General features: G+C 42.3%; 1 protein-coding gene across 4 annotated transcripts in view; it reads left to right on the forward strand.

The window, feature by feature from the left end:
* The first annotated feature begins 5,609 nt into the window (after positions 1-5,609).
* Positions 5,610-15,659, forward strand: part of SLC10A7 (solute carrier family 10 member 7) — a 221,543-nt gene continuing 211,493 nt past the window's right edge. For all 4 annotated transcript variants that reach the window (XM_006209928.4, XM_031692479.2, XM_072976117.1 and 1 more), the window contains exons 1-2: positions 5,610-5,944; positions 13,107-13,189. In XM_006209928.4, the coding sequence (XP_006209990.1) occupies positions 5,845-5,944; positions 13,107-13,189 (183 nt within the window). In that variant the 5' untranslated portion in view covers positions 5,610-5,844. The remainder of the gene's footprint in view (positions 5,945-13,106; positions 13,190-15,659) is intronic.

The following is a 15,659-nucleotide window of genomic DNA, read 5'->3' on the forward strand; positions in this document are numbered from 1 at the left end:
ATCCTGAATAATCTCCGTTGTCTTGAGGTTCTTAATTTAATTGCATCTACAAAGTCCCCTTCTGCCAGGTAAGGTAACAGAGTTACACGTTCTAGAGATTAGGAAGTTGACACCTTTAGGAAGGTCATTATTCTCCCCATCATAGCCCCTATTTCTCCTTCATTATTAAAGTCTCCCTTTCTAATGGATCATTCCATCGGCATATGAAAGTGCTGTAATCACTCTTCAAAGGAAGAAACCCCTCCCTGAGTCACGTCTCTCCAGAGTTTCCACATAATTGCTGTGCTCAACAGCACAGCGAAACATCTTGACTGAGTTACCCATGTTCACTGCAGCCACTTTTCAACTCTTTGCCATTCGGCTTAAATATCAGTTATCTATTACTGGGTCACAAACTACCCCCCCAATTTCATATCTTCAAACAACAAACATGATTTAGCCTACAGTTCCTGGGGGTCAGAACTATGGGCATGGCTCAGTTGGGTCCACTGGCTGCAGGAAAGTGGAGGCCAGGGCTGCCGTCATCCTGAGATACTATAGAAGGAGCCCCTTCCAGTTCTCAGGTCCTGGCTGACTGCAGAGGGAGAGGCCATCTCCCTGCCACTGGGCTCCTTCCTCTGTGGCTGATCTCATGACAGCTGGCTTCCCTCAGCAGAGGAACAGCAGCCTGAAGAGAAGGCCCCAGACAGAAGCCACAGTTTTTTGTAATCTAGTCTTGGAAGTGGCATCTGATCATTTCAGTCCTACTCTGTAAGTCCATTGTTAGGGGCTGCACTGTGTCCTCCCCAAATTCATACATTGAATTCCCAACTTCCAGACCTTAGGAATAAGGTCTTTAAAGGAGTGATTAAGTTAAAATAAGACTAGGGTAATCCTACGTGACTAGTGTCCTTAACAAAAAGAGGATGAGGCACCAAGGATGTGTACATGGAGAGAGAAAAGAACATGAAAAGGGGCATGAGGAGGGCAGCCATCCGCAAGCCAAGGAGAAACCAATCCTGCCAGCAACTTGCTCTTGGACTTTCAGCTTCCAGACCGTGAGAAATTAATTTCTGTCATTTAATTCACCCAGTCTGTTGTACAGGATATGTAGATCAGTGTATGTCAGACTAAGGAATGTGGATTTTATTCTGCAAGATACATAAAGCCATTGAAGATCATTGAGTAGAGTGGGGCCATATTTCTGGAAAGAGGGTGAGATTTCTGGATGGTAGTAGTTGACTTGTAGTCCTTTATTAAGACTTTTTTCTGTTTGCACTGTCTCCCTGGGTAATCTTATCCAGTTCCATGGCTTTAAAGACCACTCCTGCCAATGACTTCTAAATTTTTATCTCTAGCCCTGATCTGCCTCTGTGAACTGTTTAGTCAGCTGCCTGATCTCCATCTGAATTTCTAACAGGCCCCTCAAAGCTGTCACGAAATAAGTTGATTTTCCTAACTCTGCGCTTCTGCACCTTTTTTATCTTTGTAAATTGATACCGACATTCACCCAAATCCTGGATTTAGCGAAACCTTAGGAGTCGCCCTTGATTCCTCTTTCCCTAACTCATCTAAATCCAACCTAGCAGCAAATGCTGTCGCTGCCCCTGTAACACAGCTGGAAACGATCTTCCTTTTCTGACTCCCCCTGACCACTGCCTCTCCAGCGCAGGCCAGCAGGCTGTCTCCTTTCAACCACTCCAAAAGCTTCCTACCTCATTTCTTCTTTAAAGTTCCTGCTCTACCCACCAGCCAGAGTGACCTTCTAATAATTTTTTTTTCCCTTGCTGAAAAGTTTCCCACAGCTTCCCATCACACTTAAATAAACTCTCAACTTTATAACCTGGTCTATAAATACCTACATGATCTGGATGATTTGGCCCCTGCCTCCTCCAACCCCCCAGTTTGCTGTATTCCAGGCATTTGGCCTTCCTTCTGCTCCTCTGACATGCTGTAGGGGGCGGACTAATGGCCCCTAAAGATGGTCCCATTCTAACCCCCAGAACCTGTGCCTATGTCATTTTACAGGGCAAAAGGTACTTTGTGGGGGAGGGTCTAGCTCAGTGGTACAGTGCATGCCTAGCATGCACGGGGTCCTGGGTTCAATCCCCAGGACTGTCATTAAAAATAAATAATAAATCTAATTACCACCCCTTCCCCCACCAAAAATTGCACGGGTTAACTTCTAGCATACTATAATTTTTTTTTTTTATAAAGGGACTTGGCAGGTATGATTAAATTAAGGCTCTTGAGATAGGAATATTGCCCTGGAATATTTGGGTGAGCCCACTGTAATAGGAAGGGTCTCTGTGATTGAAAGAGGAAGGCAATGCCAGAATGGTTCATCCTGAGAAAGACTGGCTGAGTCGTTGCCGACTGTGAAGACGAAAGGAGCCAGAAGCCACGGAATGCAGGCAGCCCCTAAAAGCAGGAAAAGGAAACAGATTGTCCCCTAGAAACCCAGAAAGGAATGCAGACTTGCAAACGTGTTATTAGCCCAGTGAGAGCCCTTTTGAACTTCTGAGCCCCCAAACTGTAAGACAAGACATTTGTGTTGTTTTAAGCCACTGAGTGGAGGTAACTTGTTAAGGCAGCAACAGGAAACTAACACACGTGTCAAGATCGTTGCCACCTTAGGGATTTGACATGGGATGTTCACCAGTCCTCCCTCTGCCTGGGGTGCCAGCTTCCAGGCATCAGCATCAGGGGACATTTCCTCATAATTTGTGTCTCCGTTTAAATTGCACCCCTTTGGAAAGGCCTTCCCCGGCCACTCAAAGCAAACTCCTTGTTACTCTCCCTTGGCTGGTTTTATTTTCACCACAGAGCCTATTGCCTCTTGTTCCTTTTCTTTTTCACGTCATTATTGGAACAGCACGGAAAGCTGAACCCTTCTCTCTCACTTTTCCTTGTAACCTCAGTATCTAGAACAATGCCTAGCACAAAGTGGGAGCTCAATAAATATTTGTGGAATAAATGAAAAACACAGCATCTTTTCCATGCAAAGCAACATACATACACTATCCCGCATCAGCTTCATGGGACAGATTCCTATTACCATTTTATTAAACACAAAGTCCACGAGCAATCATAAGGTGTATTCGTGTTCCTGGCACATAGTAAACATTCATAAATATTATGAGTAAATGAACTATACTCAGAGATTGAGTAACTGATGTAACTAACACAGTTTAAAAGTAAATATTTGCTGCATTAATGCTTCTGATTTCCATAATCTATTGTTGAAGAATCCCAGAGCTACAGCAACTCTGTTCTCTTGAGCTCAAACCTCCATTCTATTTGCCTCTGGGCATCTCTACTCACATGTTCCAATGGTCCCGAACACAAAATATAAACTGAATCTACAATTTCCTCCCCAAATCTACTTTACACAGTTTCCCTGGCTCAGTGAACGGTACCAGCATCGGTTTGATAAACAGATTCTGGGAATCATTTCAGATGGCTTGGCCACACCCCTATAGGGGACAGGTCATTTATTTTAGATTTTTCCTGCTTAACAGTTCTTATACTAATTACTGTTTCCAGCTCCGCTGACTTACTCACTTCCTCGTGAACTATTTGTTCAGAGATCGCGTCGAAACTAATCTTTCCAGCAAAACTGGACATGCCTTCCCTAGCTAGTTTTAAATCCTTCAGGGGCTTCCTATACTGTTTAATAAAATCTAAATCCTTTACCACACCCTCCAGTTGCCCCACTTCCAGAACTTTCCAGCTTCTGGTGGTTGGTCTCAAGGTGGAATCCTTGGCATTCCTCTGCTTTGAGACACATCACTCCAGTCTGTTTCCATTTTCACATGACCTCGTCTTCCCATTTCTTTTGTGTGTCTTCACATGACCTTCTTGTAAGAACATAAGTCAATGGATTTAGACCCATCTTAATACAGTATGAGCTCATCTTAAGTAATTATGTGGGCAAGACATGATTTCCAAATAAGGTTACATTCTGAGGTTCTGGGTTGACATGAGCATTGTGGGGGACACCATTCAACACAGAACAGTTACCTAATTTGGAGAAAGGATATTTGTAATTAAGATTTAAGGATCTTAAAGCGGGATCATTCTGGATTATTGGGTTGGATCCTAAATCTGATGACAAGTGTTTTCATAAGAGACTCGGAAGAGCAACGTGAAGACAGGTGCAGGGACTGCAGGGATGTGACCATAAACCAAGGAAGCCAAGTTGTGCCAACAACCACCAGAAGTAAGAGACGAGGAAGGAGTCTCTCCTTAGAGCCTCCAGAGGAACTGGGGCATTGCCAACATCTTGATTTTGGACTTCTGGCTTCCAGAACTGTGAGAGGCTGAATTTCCCTTATGTTAAAGCATCCAGTTTTAGATGTTTGTTACAGTAGCCTCAGGAAACAGAATTCTTTTCCTTTAAGTAACCACCAAAAATAAACAGAAAACTTTCCCATGAGTTTGATTCTGCTCTAAGCAGATCAAAGAGTTCTTACTAAATAAGAACACAGTATTTTCCTTATTTATCTGTTCAGTTGCATAATAGAATGAGTTGATGTTTCCGCACGGTCAGTGGGTAGGAAGTCCGTTTACGAAACTATCAATGTCACTGGTTGCCAGAAAACACTTCAAGGGAGAAACGGGACGGACAGAATCTAGCACGTGGGGCAATGGAAGGCAGGACTTCATTCACCACTTTTGCCCTGGGGATCCTGACCTCCTTCCCCTAGTTGCCCTGCTGCTCGGATTGGGCAAGTTCTGGGGATCAAGAGAGAGCTTGCACCTCCAGACTCGCCAGCTCATTCCCACTCGGCCCACCATCAGCTTCGTTAGGAGGCAGGGAGGGAGCTCGAGCACTCACCCACCGTCCCCAAAGGAAGACCTGGTCTCCAACTCCTGGTAGAGGGCTGGACCCCTGCAGCCCCCCCCCCCCCCCCGGGCTGCTGTTGGCAAGAGGGCTCGCGGCCGGAGCGCCCATCCACGGGCAATCGGACACGCGCGGCAGGTCCCGCCCGCCCTCCGGGGCGCTAGCGGTCCTGCAGACTTGGGCATCAGCTCAGTGCTCAATTCTCAACCCATTTCTGGGGCTAAATCCCACGAGGGAGCAGCTTTCCCGCGCGGAGCCGCGAGCGCGGGTAACTCCCAAGGCTCCGGCTGAGAACCGGGAGACCGAGAGCGGCCTCCCCTTCCCCCTCGCGCACACGTCAACGCCGGCGTCGGGGAAGCGTCGTAATGCCTCGAAGAAACTTGCCGCCGAAAACCCTGCACCCCGCCGCCGCAGCTGCCGATCGAGAAATCCCTTCTCCAAGCGCAAGCTAGCCCTTCCCGCCGGTGCATGGCTAAGCAAAAGAGAGCCTCTCCGTGGGGGTGCTCCAGAGGTGCAGGTGGCTGTACCGAAAGGTTTGTTGGCGCGACCCTTGGTAAAGGTGGGTGACTGAGGCGTCTCACGCCATTCCCCGCCCCAGTCATTTATAAGATTCCGCAGGTCTTGACGACGGCGAGTCTGTTCGCCCTAGCCGGCAGCCAGCTTCCCTTTCCCCGATCGCCTGCGCTGGCCAGCCTAGTCCAAATATCCGCTTTAGAGCATTTGGGCTTGGGAGCCGTGGTCAGAGCGGCAGTGGCTTGTGCGCGTCTATTAGGAGGCGCACGGTAGTGATGGCGGCGCTCAGAGAGACTTTCCTGTCACTGGATACTACTACTCCCAGCCCTCCTCGAAGCCGCCGGAGCAAACCCCTGGTCTTTAATTTACGGGTGGCAATTTGACTTGCTCTGCTGCATGTCAGGTGGGACCGTGGAAAGTGCGGAGACGCCCCGCGGATTAAGCGATCGCAGTTTAAGAAGAAAAAAAGCCAAACAAATAAACAAAACCCACCCACCCTAACAAACATGAGGCTGTTGGAGAGAATGAGAAAAGAATGGTTCATGGTTGGAATAGTCCTGGCGATCGCCGGAGCAAAGCTGGAGCCGTCCATAGGGGTGAATGGGGGTAAGTACTGCACCTCTGCGTGCTCCACAGCGATTCCCACTTCAGAACTAATCTGCGAGTCTTGGGAAGGAGGAGAGCCCGAAATTGGGGAGTGTCTGCCTCTCTAGGGGCACTGGCCAGCCCAGGATGTCCTTTGGCCCTTTTGCTGATTTTTTAACTTGCCAACTCCAGAGAGAATTTATAGTTAGGAATAGGGGCAAGGGAATTTGAACGCAGGCTGCCTTTTCCGCGAACAATCGATGAGTATCCTGAGTGTTAAGGAGTGAGGTTAATCAGAATAAAACTTACTCCTCTTGCCTTCAAAGTAGCATCCTATCCCAAGGGATGCTAGGTTGCCAGGAGTTCCTTATCTGTCTTGGAGTGGACACCATTACCTTGTTCATTTCCGACACCTCATTCTCCCTACTTTTTTTTTTTTTTTTTAAAGGCAGAGGAAGAGAAAGGGACATCTCTTCCTCCTCCAACTCAGATTTGGTGGGCCACATGTTGGAGAGTGTTGATTTGCTGCAGTTGCTGCCTCTCCACAAACTCCCGAGCCGACTGACACGTTGCATTCGCTGCTTCCGCGTGCTGCCAGCACTCGGTTGCTACACTTAGCAGTCTAACAGATACAGGCAGTGTTAGACCATGTGTAGTGTGTATTTTGGCAAGCAAATGTAGGCAGGCTAAAATCATCCTCAGATCTCAGAATAGTGGGAGCCTTGTAATGTGTGGATGGGCATTGGTGGCAATGACTGGAAGTATTATTAGCTTTCATGCCCACCCCGCCCCCTTCTCCCTTGCACCCTTAGAGACTCATGTCCCACTTTTCATAAACATGAATTGAATCTCTTCAGTTTATTGTCTTTTTGACCTTGTTTGGCAGGTTCACGCTTATTGACAGGTTTTACATACCCGTCATACAACAGGGACAGATAAGGACAGAAGTGAGCACACACAATCTTTTTATGCTAGGAAGTGCCCAGGAGGATATTTGAAGCTATTTGTGCCTTTTTGTTAAAACACGATGGAAGTGAATGAAATGATCTCTCAGGAGAACAGTGGTTCTTTCTACCCTCTACCCTCAATACCTCCATTTAGAGGTAGCTTCAGGGAACATAACATTTAAAAGGAATTTTTTGAACGAAGACTGGAGATTTTAAAAACTTTTTAAGGTTCTTTTCTTCTATGTTCAACTTAGTACAAAATGTGTAAGGTATGTAACCGTGAGAATAAAGATATTTGTTGAGGTTACCCTGGTGAAGGTACCAGTTTCTTCTTTGACATAGCTTCTCTGTGAGCTTTGGGGAAGCTTGTGAATGTTGGTGTCTGGGTTCTGCCAAATGAGTTCCCCTGTTCCTGCAGCTAGCCGGGTGGTAAGAATAACGTTAGAGAACATCTTTGTAGTCATCTGGAATTGCACCCTTTGCTAGCTTCAGCTGCAGACGTTGTAGCTTCTAGTGTGAGATCTCTTATTTGTTCAGTGTTAAGGCGCGGTTACAGGTGAGGTATGCTCTTGAAGTTTAGATCGGCAGGGACTCGGTTTGGTGAAATACCTTCTATCTTACCTTTCTGGGCTGCTCGGTGGGCAGTAGAGTTATTTTTCCCTGGGCCTTCCCCGCAGTGTTAAGTGTGAGATGGATTCTGTAACCTTATTTCTTTCCTCAGACTCTGCTTCTTGAAGTTTTGGTGAATTATTGTATCTTAGAAATCTTGTTTCCTATTGTCACTAGTCCTTATGCCATTAACCTGGGATAATTCATTTCTTTGTTTAATTATAAGAGAGGAGAATGTTAAGAGCTGAGAGGAAGCTTTAAATTATTTGAAGTCAACATGCTTCTTTTACAGTTGAAGTTACTGAGACCTGAGGTCGGGTGACTCACCCTAGGTCAAGTTAGCTAGCTTAGGGAAGAGGAAGGACTGGGAACCAGGACTCTGCCTTATTTCTTTCTCTGCCTTAGTTGCAACATCCAGGCAAATAAATATTCTTGGCAAGAAATCATTCAAAATGAATAGCCTTTATAAAGAAAGGCTCTCTGTAATAAAGACATTTTCCATGCCTTGATTTTTAGCCCAAAATGAGCAGAACAGAATCAGTTAATTTTAGACGACAATGTACCCATATGATTTCTTTGAGAGCTGACTATGTGTAAAAGTTACCTTTTTCTAAAAAGAAAAGCTAGACAAACACTTGTTTGGGATTTCTTATATAGGCTGTCAGGCTAAGTTGATACTTCAATTGATCTTCCCACCTGTAAAACTTCTTAAATAAAGACAAACTTCCTAATAGTAGCCAATAACACTTTCACTCCATTAGTTAAAACAACAAAAATCTAGGGACAAGGAGAGGAATGGTTGCTAAACACGTTTCTGGCCTTCTGCTCTTCAGAGATATCGAAAGCACCTCTTTTTGCTTGAGACTTTTAGTCAGAAGTTCTAGCTATGGGCTCCGTACACTGGGAATGCAAATACATTTTTAATGCACTCACACTGACTGAACAGTTTTCAATCAAACAGTTTTCTAGACATTCTTTTCTTTTCAACAGGGAAGGTTTTGATTAATTTCAACTCGTGAAGATGCTCACTTCACCTTTACCTGGATCGATACCTTAATGACCATACTCTTTTTAAGTGTTAAGACTTCCACACTTATTGTCTCATGTCTCTGATCTGACCTCCCTTTTTTCCCTTTGTATTCTTTCTTTTTTATTTTTTAATTTTTTGGGGAGGTTTCTTTTGGAGGGGAGGGAGATTAGGTTTGTTTATTTATTTATTTATTTAATGGCCGTACTGGGGATTGAACCCAGGACCTCAGACCTCGTGCATGCTACGTCTGCACTCTACCACTGAGCTGTACCCTCCCCCCTTACCTGACCTCCCTTTAAAAACAATCTTTATAGCCAATGGATGAGTTATGTATGGCAGGAAATTTATAGATATGGGAACCCTAAAATTAGAGAGTTGGATGATTTTCCAAATGGGAAAAGTTATAATAAGTACTAGCTAGATAATTTAATTCTTAGTTCCCTGTTCTTTTTACTCAGTTACATTTCATTTCTAAATAAAGAAGGTTGAAAGTAAAGAGCCACAGTGGATGTAGATGTGTAGATTCTAAGATGTCAATAATCTGTTCCATTTCAACCCAGGGAAGCCCTGAGCTATGAGTTTACTGCAGTTCAACACTGTGCGATTCATTTTCAGAAGAGAAAGATTTACTTCTTTGAAAATACAGAGTAAGCTTCCCATTTCTACCTGCATCTTTGTTGAAATTATTGCCATTAATAAAACATAAATCCTAAAAAGGAAGGGCTTGTTTTTTCCATGAAAAAAACATAACATGCTATAAGCTTAAGCATATTAGTGTGAATATCTTAGTTTACGTTTAGAAGTGAAGTTTACCTGGGGATGAATATATTTTATGAAATGGTAGTAGTTCCTTGCATTCTTAAGCACTGCAAATCATTTTCTCCCCCTCTCCTCCCCCTACATTAAAAAGCATGGGTTTGGAGTCCCAAAATTGCCTCCTTTTTTTTTATGGCCAATTTTTCTTTTGATATTGCTATCACATTTCATTTTCACTGATAAACATTTCTTTTTTTTTTTGGCTTTTGTTTCAGGAAAAGTTGAAAGTTGTATTTCTACCTTGTGCTTTACAGCCATCTCAAGGTCTGAATCTGGTTCTTTTTGTGACTTGGAGGATATAATCATCACCTTGGAGAGGGGCCAGATATCGTTTTTACAGCGTTGTTTCAACTCTCACCTCTGTGCAAATATTTACCAACTTTTTATTTCAGCCCTGCCTGACTTCCAGGTCCGTGTTCACAACACGTGGCAATCTATCATCATCGGTCTCAAAAGGGCTTTAGGTTTCCCTAAGTTAGGATTAATTCCTCCTTCCCTTTTTAAAGGGAACGTTGTAGGTAGGCCAGGAATATCCTCACCATGTCCTTTCATGGATTAGAGTTATTTAGATGTGCATCTAATACAAAAAGCAGTATGACCTATCTCTAAGATTTAGAACATTGATAGTGAGAGGTCATTCCACTGAATTATACCAGTTAACTGTTATCATATGCATTTATATTTATGTGCATGGAGCATGGAAGAGTTAGCTGCTGCTTTATTTTTTTCTAGTTCCCTGTCAGCTGCATTTTTAAAATTTATTTTTATTTATTTATTTATTTTTATTTTATTTTATTTATTTTTTTACATTTTTTTATTGAGTAATAGTTATTTTACAATGTTGTGTCAAATTCCAGTGTAGAGCACAATTTTTCAGTCATACATGAACATGTATATATTCATTGTCACTTTTTTTTTCGCTATGAGCTACCACAAGATCTTGTATATTTTCCCCTGTGCTGTACAGTATGATCTTGTTTATCTATTCTGCATTTTAAAATCCCAGTCTGTCCCTTCCCACCCCCCACCCCCTTGGCAACCACAAGTTTGTATTCTATGTCTATGAGTCTGTTTCTGTTTTGTATTTATTTTTTTTATTAGATTCCTCATATAAGCGATCTCATATGGTATTTTTCTTTCTCTTTCTGGCTTGCTTCACTTTGAATGACATTCTCCAGGAACATCCATGTTGCTGCAGATGGCGTTATGTTGTCGGTTTTTGTGGCTGAATAGTATTCCATCATATACGTATACCACCTCTTCTTTATTCAGTCATCTGTTGATGGACATCTAGGCTGCTTCCATGTCTTGGCTATTGTAAATAGTGCTCCTATGAACACTGGGGTGCAGGTATCATTTTGAAGTAGGGTTCCTTCTGGATATATGCCCAGGAGCGGGATTCCTGGGTCATATAGTAAGTCTGTTCCTCGTCTTTTGAGGAATCTGGGAAGAGTTAGCTTCTAAAAGTATACAGTTGTTGACTGACTATGGTACAAGCTTCGTCTGCCCCCAAAAAACACTGTCTAAATAAATGTCGTGGGTTTCCGTGGGCTTCCAATGGAGATGCAGCTTTGAGCTCATCTCCTAGCCCTCACTTGTGAACGTACTGCTAACTCTAACCCATCCGATACAGAAAATCTGGGGCACCCCTGGGGATAGATGCACAGGTGACAAAAATAGAGCTTCACAAAAAGCAGGGGGTTGGAGGAAAAGGAAATTGATAAGAGTTTAAACAAAAAACCAAACAGAGCATTAAAAATTCCTGGAAGGCACTTACTTCTGAAACAAGCCAGATTCCCTGACTTTTACAATCTGCTCCTGAATCACCAGTCATCGAGGAAATACTATTTCTCAGTGTGAGCGACTGAGACAGATTCACTCATAAGGATAAAAAAAAGTACTTCTTTTTAAGTTTCTGAATAGCTTTACCTGCCCTGAAGTGTAATCCCTTTTTACTTGCCTTTTCCCTTTTGCTCCCTGTTTTCAGATCTCAGCACGATGATTTGTGTCAATGCCAGTTATCTAAAAGAATGTATTGCATTGTTTGAAATCTTTGTTTCTTTTATTCACTGATGTATGACAAATACCTAAAATGTCGCGTGGTAGTTGCTCAATAAATATTTGTCGATGGACTGAATGATGATTTTTTTCCGAGCTTGGTCTCTTGTTGAGCAGTATGTGTGGGCGTGGTGGAGGGTCGCAGGGAGCTGAGGAGCTATGATTGTGGTCTGTCCTGTTGTTTTACTCCAGGGCATGTATTGGTTTCCTAGGGCTGCTATGACAAATTACTACAAACCATGTGGCTTGAAATTACTCTGGAGGCTAGGAATCAGAAATCAAAATGTCAGCAGGGCCATGCTCCCACCGAATGCTCTAGGGAAGAATCTTTCCTTGTTCCTTCTGCCTTGTGGTGGATGCCAGCTGTCCTTGGTGTTCCTTGGCTTGTGGTAATAGAACGTCAGCCTTTGCCTCTGTCTTCATGTGGCCATCTTCCCTCTGTGTGTGACTGTGTCCAAATTTCTCTCTACTCCTAAGAGTATCAGTCACTGGATTACAATTCACCCTAATCCAGTAAGACTTCGTCTTCATTTGATTACATCTGCCAAGACCCAATTTCCAAACATAGGTTCTGGGTGTACATGAATTTGGCCGGGGGAGGACACTGTTCAACCCAGCACAAGAGAGTTGAATAGAATGTCAAATATGAGATGATGTCAGATTTTAAAATGTTGGTGCATGCCATTTTGACATTTTGGACATGATTATTCTTTGTTGTCAGGAGGGCTATCCTATACCTTCCAGGATATTTAGCAGAATTCCTGATTTCTCCTTGATGCCAGTAACACACCTTATCCCCTGAGTTATAAGAACTAAAAAAACAGTTCCCAAACACTGCCAAACATCCATGGAGGGGCAAAATTGCTGCTGCTGGAAAACCACTGGTATAGAGCTATAAAATGGCATTTCTCAGAATTACAGCTTTTAAAAGAGTGCTGTTCTTTGGTTAGCACATTAGGTCTTCAACCCAACTGTACATAAACTACAAAACTAAATAAATATTAGGGTTGTCCCTGTTGTACCCACAGTGTTAACCCATCTGGGGTGATGCCAGCTTATCTCCAGAGAGGATTTTCCATAGGTCAAAGATCAGACCTGTCTGGTTCACAACGGTATGCCCAGGGCCTGGCACAATTTAATAATAATTATAATAATTATAGTCTTAACAACTATTGTTAAGTCCTCTGCTACTCTCTTCATTATCTCATTTACATAGTAAGTAAATGCTCAGTAAATATTTGTAGCCTGAATACTCTTGGGCAAAACTGAATGTATGCATGAACATAAGCTCTGATTTCTGATATCCTAGGAGGAATAAAATAATATTTGCTAAAGAGATAGAATTCTTTCCATTGATTTTTTTCCTTTGGTCTGGGGAATTTTGATCATTATCTAAGCACTGATAGTGTGGCAGATAAAATTAGGACCTAATATTTAAGGATGCTACCTATCTGCTCTCCTGTGTGAGAGCAGCATTTATTGTCATCCTTCTGGTCTGAGGATGCTGTGCTGAATTGGACAGCCATGGTCCTTGCCCTCCGGGAAATGTTCTCTGGAGTTGGGCTGCACTACAGCAAATGCTTAACTCTGTCAGCACATTAGTGTATTAGAGGCAACATGAAGATTTAAAGCATGGTTTGCTCTCCTCCAACGGCTTCTTCTTTCATATCAAGTTATCTCCTGGAAATTCTTATCTAACAGTCACTCATTTCTCTCTCTTTAGGACCACTGAAGCCAGAAATAACCGTCTCCTACATTGCTGTTGCAACAATATTCTTTAACAGTGGACTCTCATTAAATACAGAGGTAAGTCACCTATGGGGCACATGAAAAGTGAGAGAAAAATTTAATTTGTGTTTGCTATTTTGAAATTTCAGATTCCTTTTGCAGGGTCATGTGTAGCTACAGTCTGAAGGTGTCACTATAGTAGAGGAGAACTTGGACGTCAGCAAAGGACTTGCGTTTTGTACCGGCATATTGCAGACACTGCATAATTGGACAGCGTGAAGCCTGAGGGTGTGGTTATAGTGGTTATGTTTTGAATACGGCAACTGAACTGAAACATCCACCTCAGGTCTTCCTCAGATGTGGTGGTCACCATAGGGGTGCCTGCTGTGGCACATTTGAGCCACTGAGGTTTAGTTAGCTTTCCATAACTTCCATGGATCATCTTTGGCTTCCAGGGTTCATGCTGCTCAAGTGATGCTTGTTATGTTATAACTTTTAGTTAAAATTTGTGTGTTTATTAAAAAAGTATAATCTTTGCCAGCATATCTAGTAAATATTAATGAATGTTTTAAGAGAGATACTAGAATTTTTTATACTATGTCAATCTATCATGAAGACACGTAGGTAGTGTTATGTATTGATCCAAGTGTCACTGAACATGGGATTCCCTTAGAATGAAATCCAGACATTTTTACATCCAAGAATGAGTAGAATTTGTCATTTTCTTTTGACTTATAATGAAAGCAAAAAAGAGGAGATAGTACCTATTTACTTTTGAAGAAATTACATTGAATTTTTAAAGTTGTCATTTTAAGATGCTTATTCTTATGTAGATAGGAAAATCTTACTATGTAAGGATTTGGGTTTTGTTTTGTTTTCTGGAAATGGCTTTAAAATTCTCTTTCAGCATTATGTCTTGCCTTTGTTTTCTTTTATTTTAAGTGTACTTTGAATGAAGAATAAATTTAGTTACCTTGTTCTTTGACTGCCCTAGTAGCAACATGGAAGAAGCATGGCTTTATTAAATTTATGTATTCTGTAGTTATTAGGTTGGTATAAATCTTATGAATGCGGCATTTTTGATATAGATGGGATCCCTGTATAGTGGCTGATAAATTTTGTCTTGAAAATTCTAAATATTCTTACTCTTTTGAAAACTGATGTGGGACAGGATTTCCTAAGTACGTTAAATTCTAGTCTTTGTAAATTATATTGATATGAAAGGACTGTGATTAGTGCTTAGGGGGCATAGGCTTTTTCTCAGGTCAACACCTAAGATCTACTATTGGTGCTCAAACATGGGGCCCAGTGATACAGGAAGATACTTGCCTCTCCTGTGGTGCTGGACTGGTCTTCAGTGGAGGTCTTCCTGCTGGCCTTGGCTAATGCTCTTTGTGGAGCAGCTGCCTTACCCAAGTCCTCTACCTGGGACATTGCTCTAACTACGTCCCCTGGTGGCTGCTTAATGGCTACGGCTGTTATTTATGCCATGGGAAATCTGGCAAGACTTGAGTCTTTCGCTCCTTTAGCTTCTTACTTAATGCTATTCTGTAAAACAGCCAACTTTGTGGGATGCCAGAGTTGAAGAAGGAAGAATGCCGTGCTTACTAGCATTTCTCTGTGGACCGAATTCTTATGTAAGCACCTAGGAAACCTTCAGAGTCATCCAGCTAATTTGGATCTCATGATGAAATGCCTTGATCCTGTGCTTTATCGTGGTATCTAAGTAGCCATCAAAGCCACTTCCTCCATTAAAGGCCCTTTTCAAACTAATAACAACATTAAGTCATTTTCAAGATCCATTTAACTTAAGATGCCCTAGATAGCATCATTGTGTAAAGTTAAACTGTCTCTAAGCTCTGCTAATTTCCTGGGCAACCAAATAGTTGTAAGTTAGGAGGTAGCAATCTTCTTGTTACTTGTTTTCTACTTAATAACCTTAAATTAATTTCAACTGGGACTGCTGTTTTCATATTCTATTAGGTTCTGGAATAGTGCATTTTTGCAAGTAGGAGACAGTAAGTTATTCTTAACTTGAGTTTATTTGAAAGCATTTACATTGGTCCTACTCAAGTTTGATTTATAGTGAACATTTCATGTAGTATTGATGTAATACCTTGATGTAATAATATGCATTCTAAAATTTCTTTTGTTAGTTTATTAAAATTATAAAGGTTCTGTGTTAATACTTCATGTGAAAAAGACTAAATGCTTAATCTTCAGTTTTGTGACTGTTGATTTCTAGTTTGTAAAATACCTGTTGAAGTGGTTTCTAAAACCACTGCTGAAGTGAAATGAAACAGGTCACATTTGAAAGATATTTTATACTTAGTTAACTTCAAACCTACACTTGAGAAGATTTGTCACTTAGGCTGTGGCAGGACCCATCTCGTTTAAGCAAGTTCCTATCAAGTGCCTGTGGCTGCAAGGCACTGAGGCCTTGGCACTTGTTCTTGGCACCTGAGGACAGCAACAAAGATGAGCAGCAAGCTGAGGGCCTGAAGAGGGTCCCTGGTAGACCAGAATATACAGGGTTTTCCTAAACATT

The sequence above is a fragment of the Vicugna pacos genome, chromosome 2, assembly GCF_048564905.1.
Source record: "Vicugna pacos chromosome 2, VicPac4, whole genome shotgun sequence".
Taxonomy (NCBI): Eukaryota; Metazoa; Chordata; class Mammalia; order Artiodactyla; family Camelidae; genus Vicugna; species Vicugna pacos.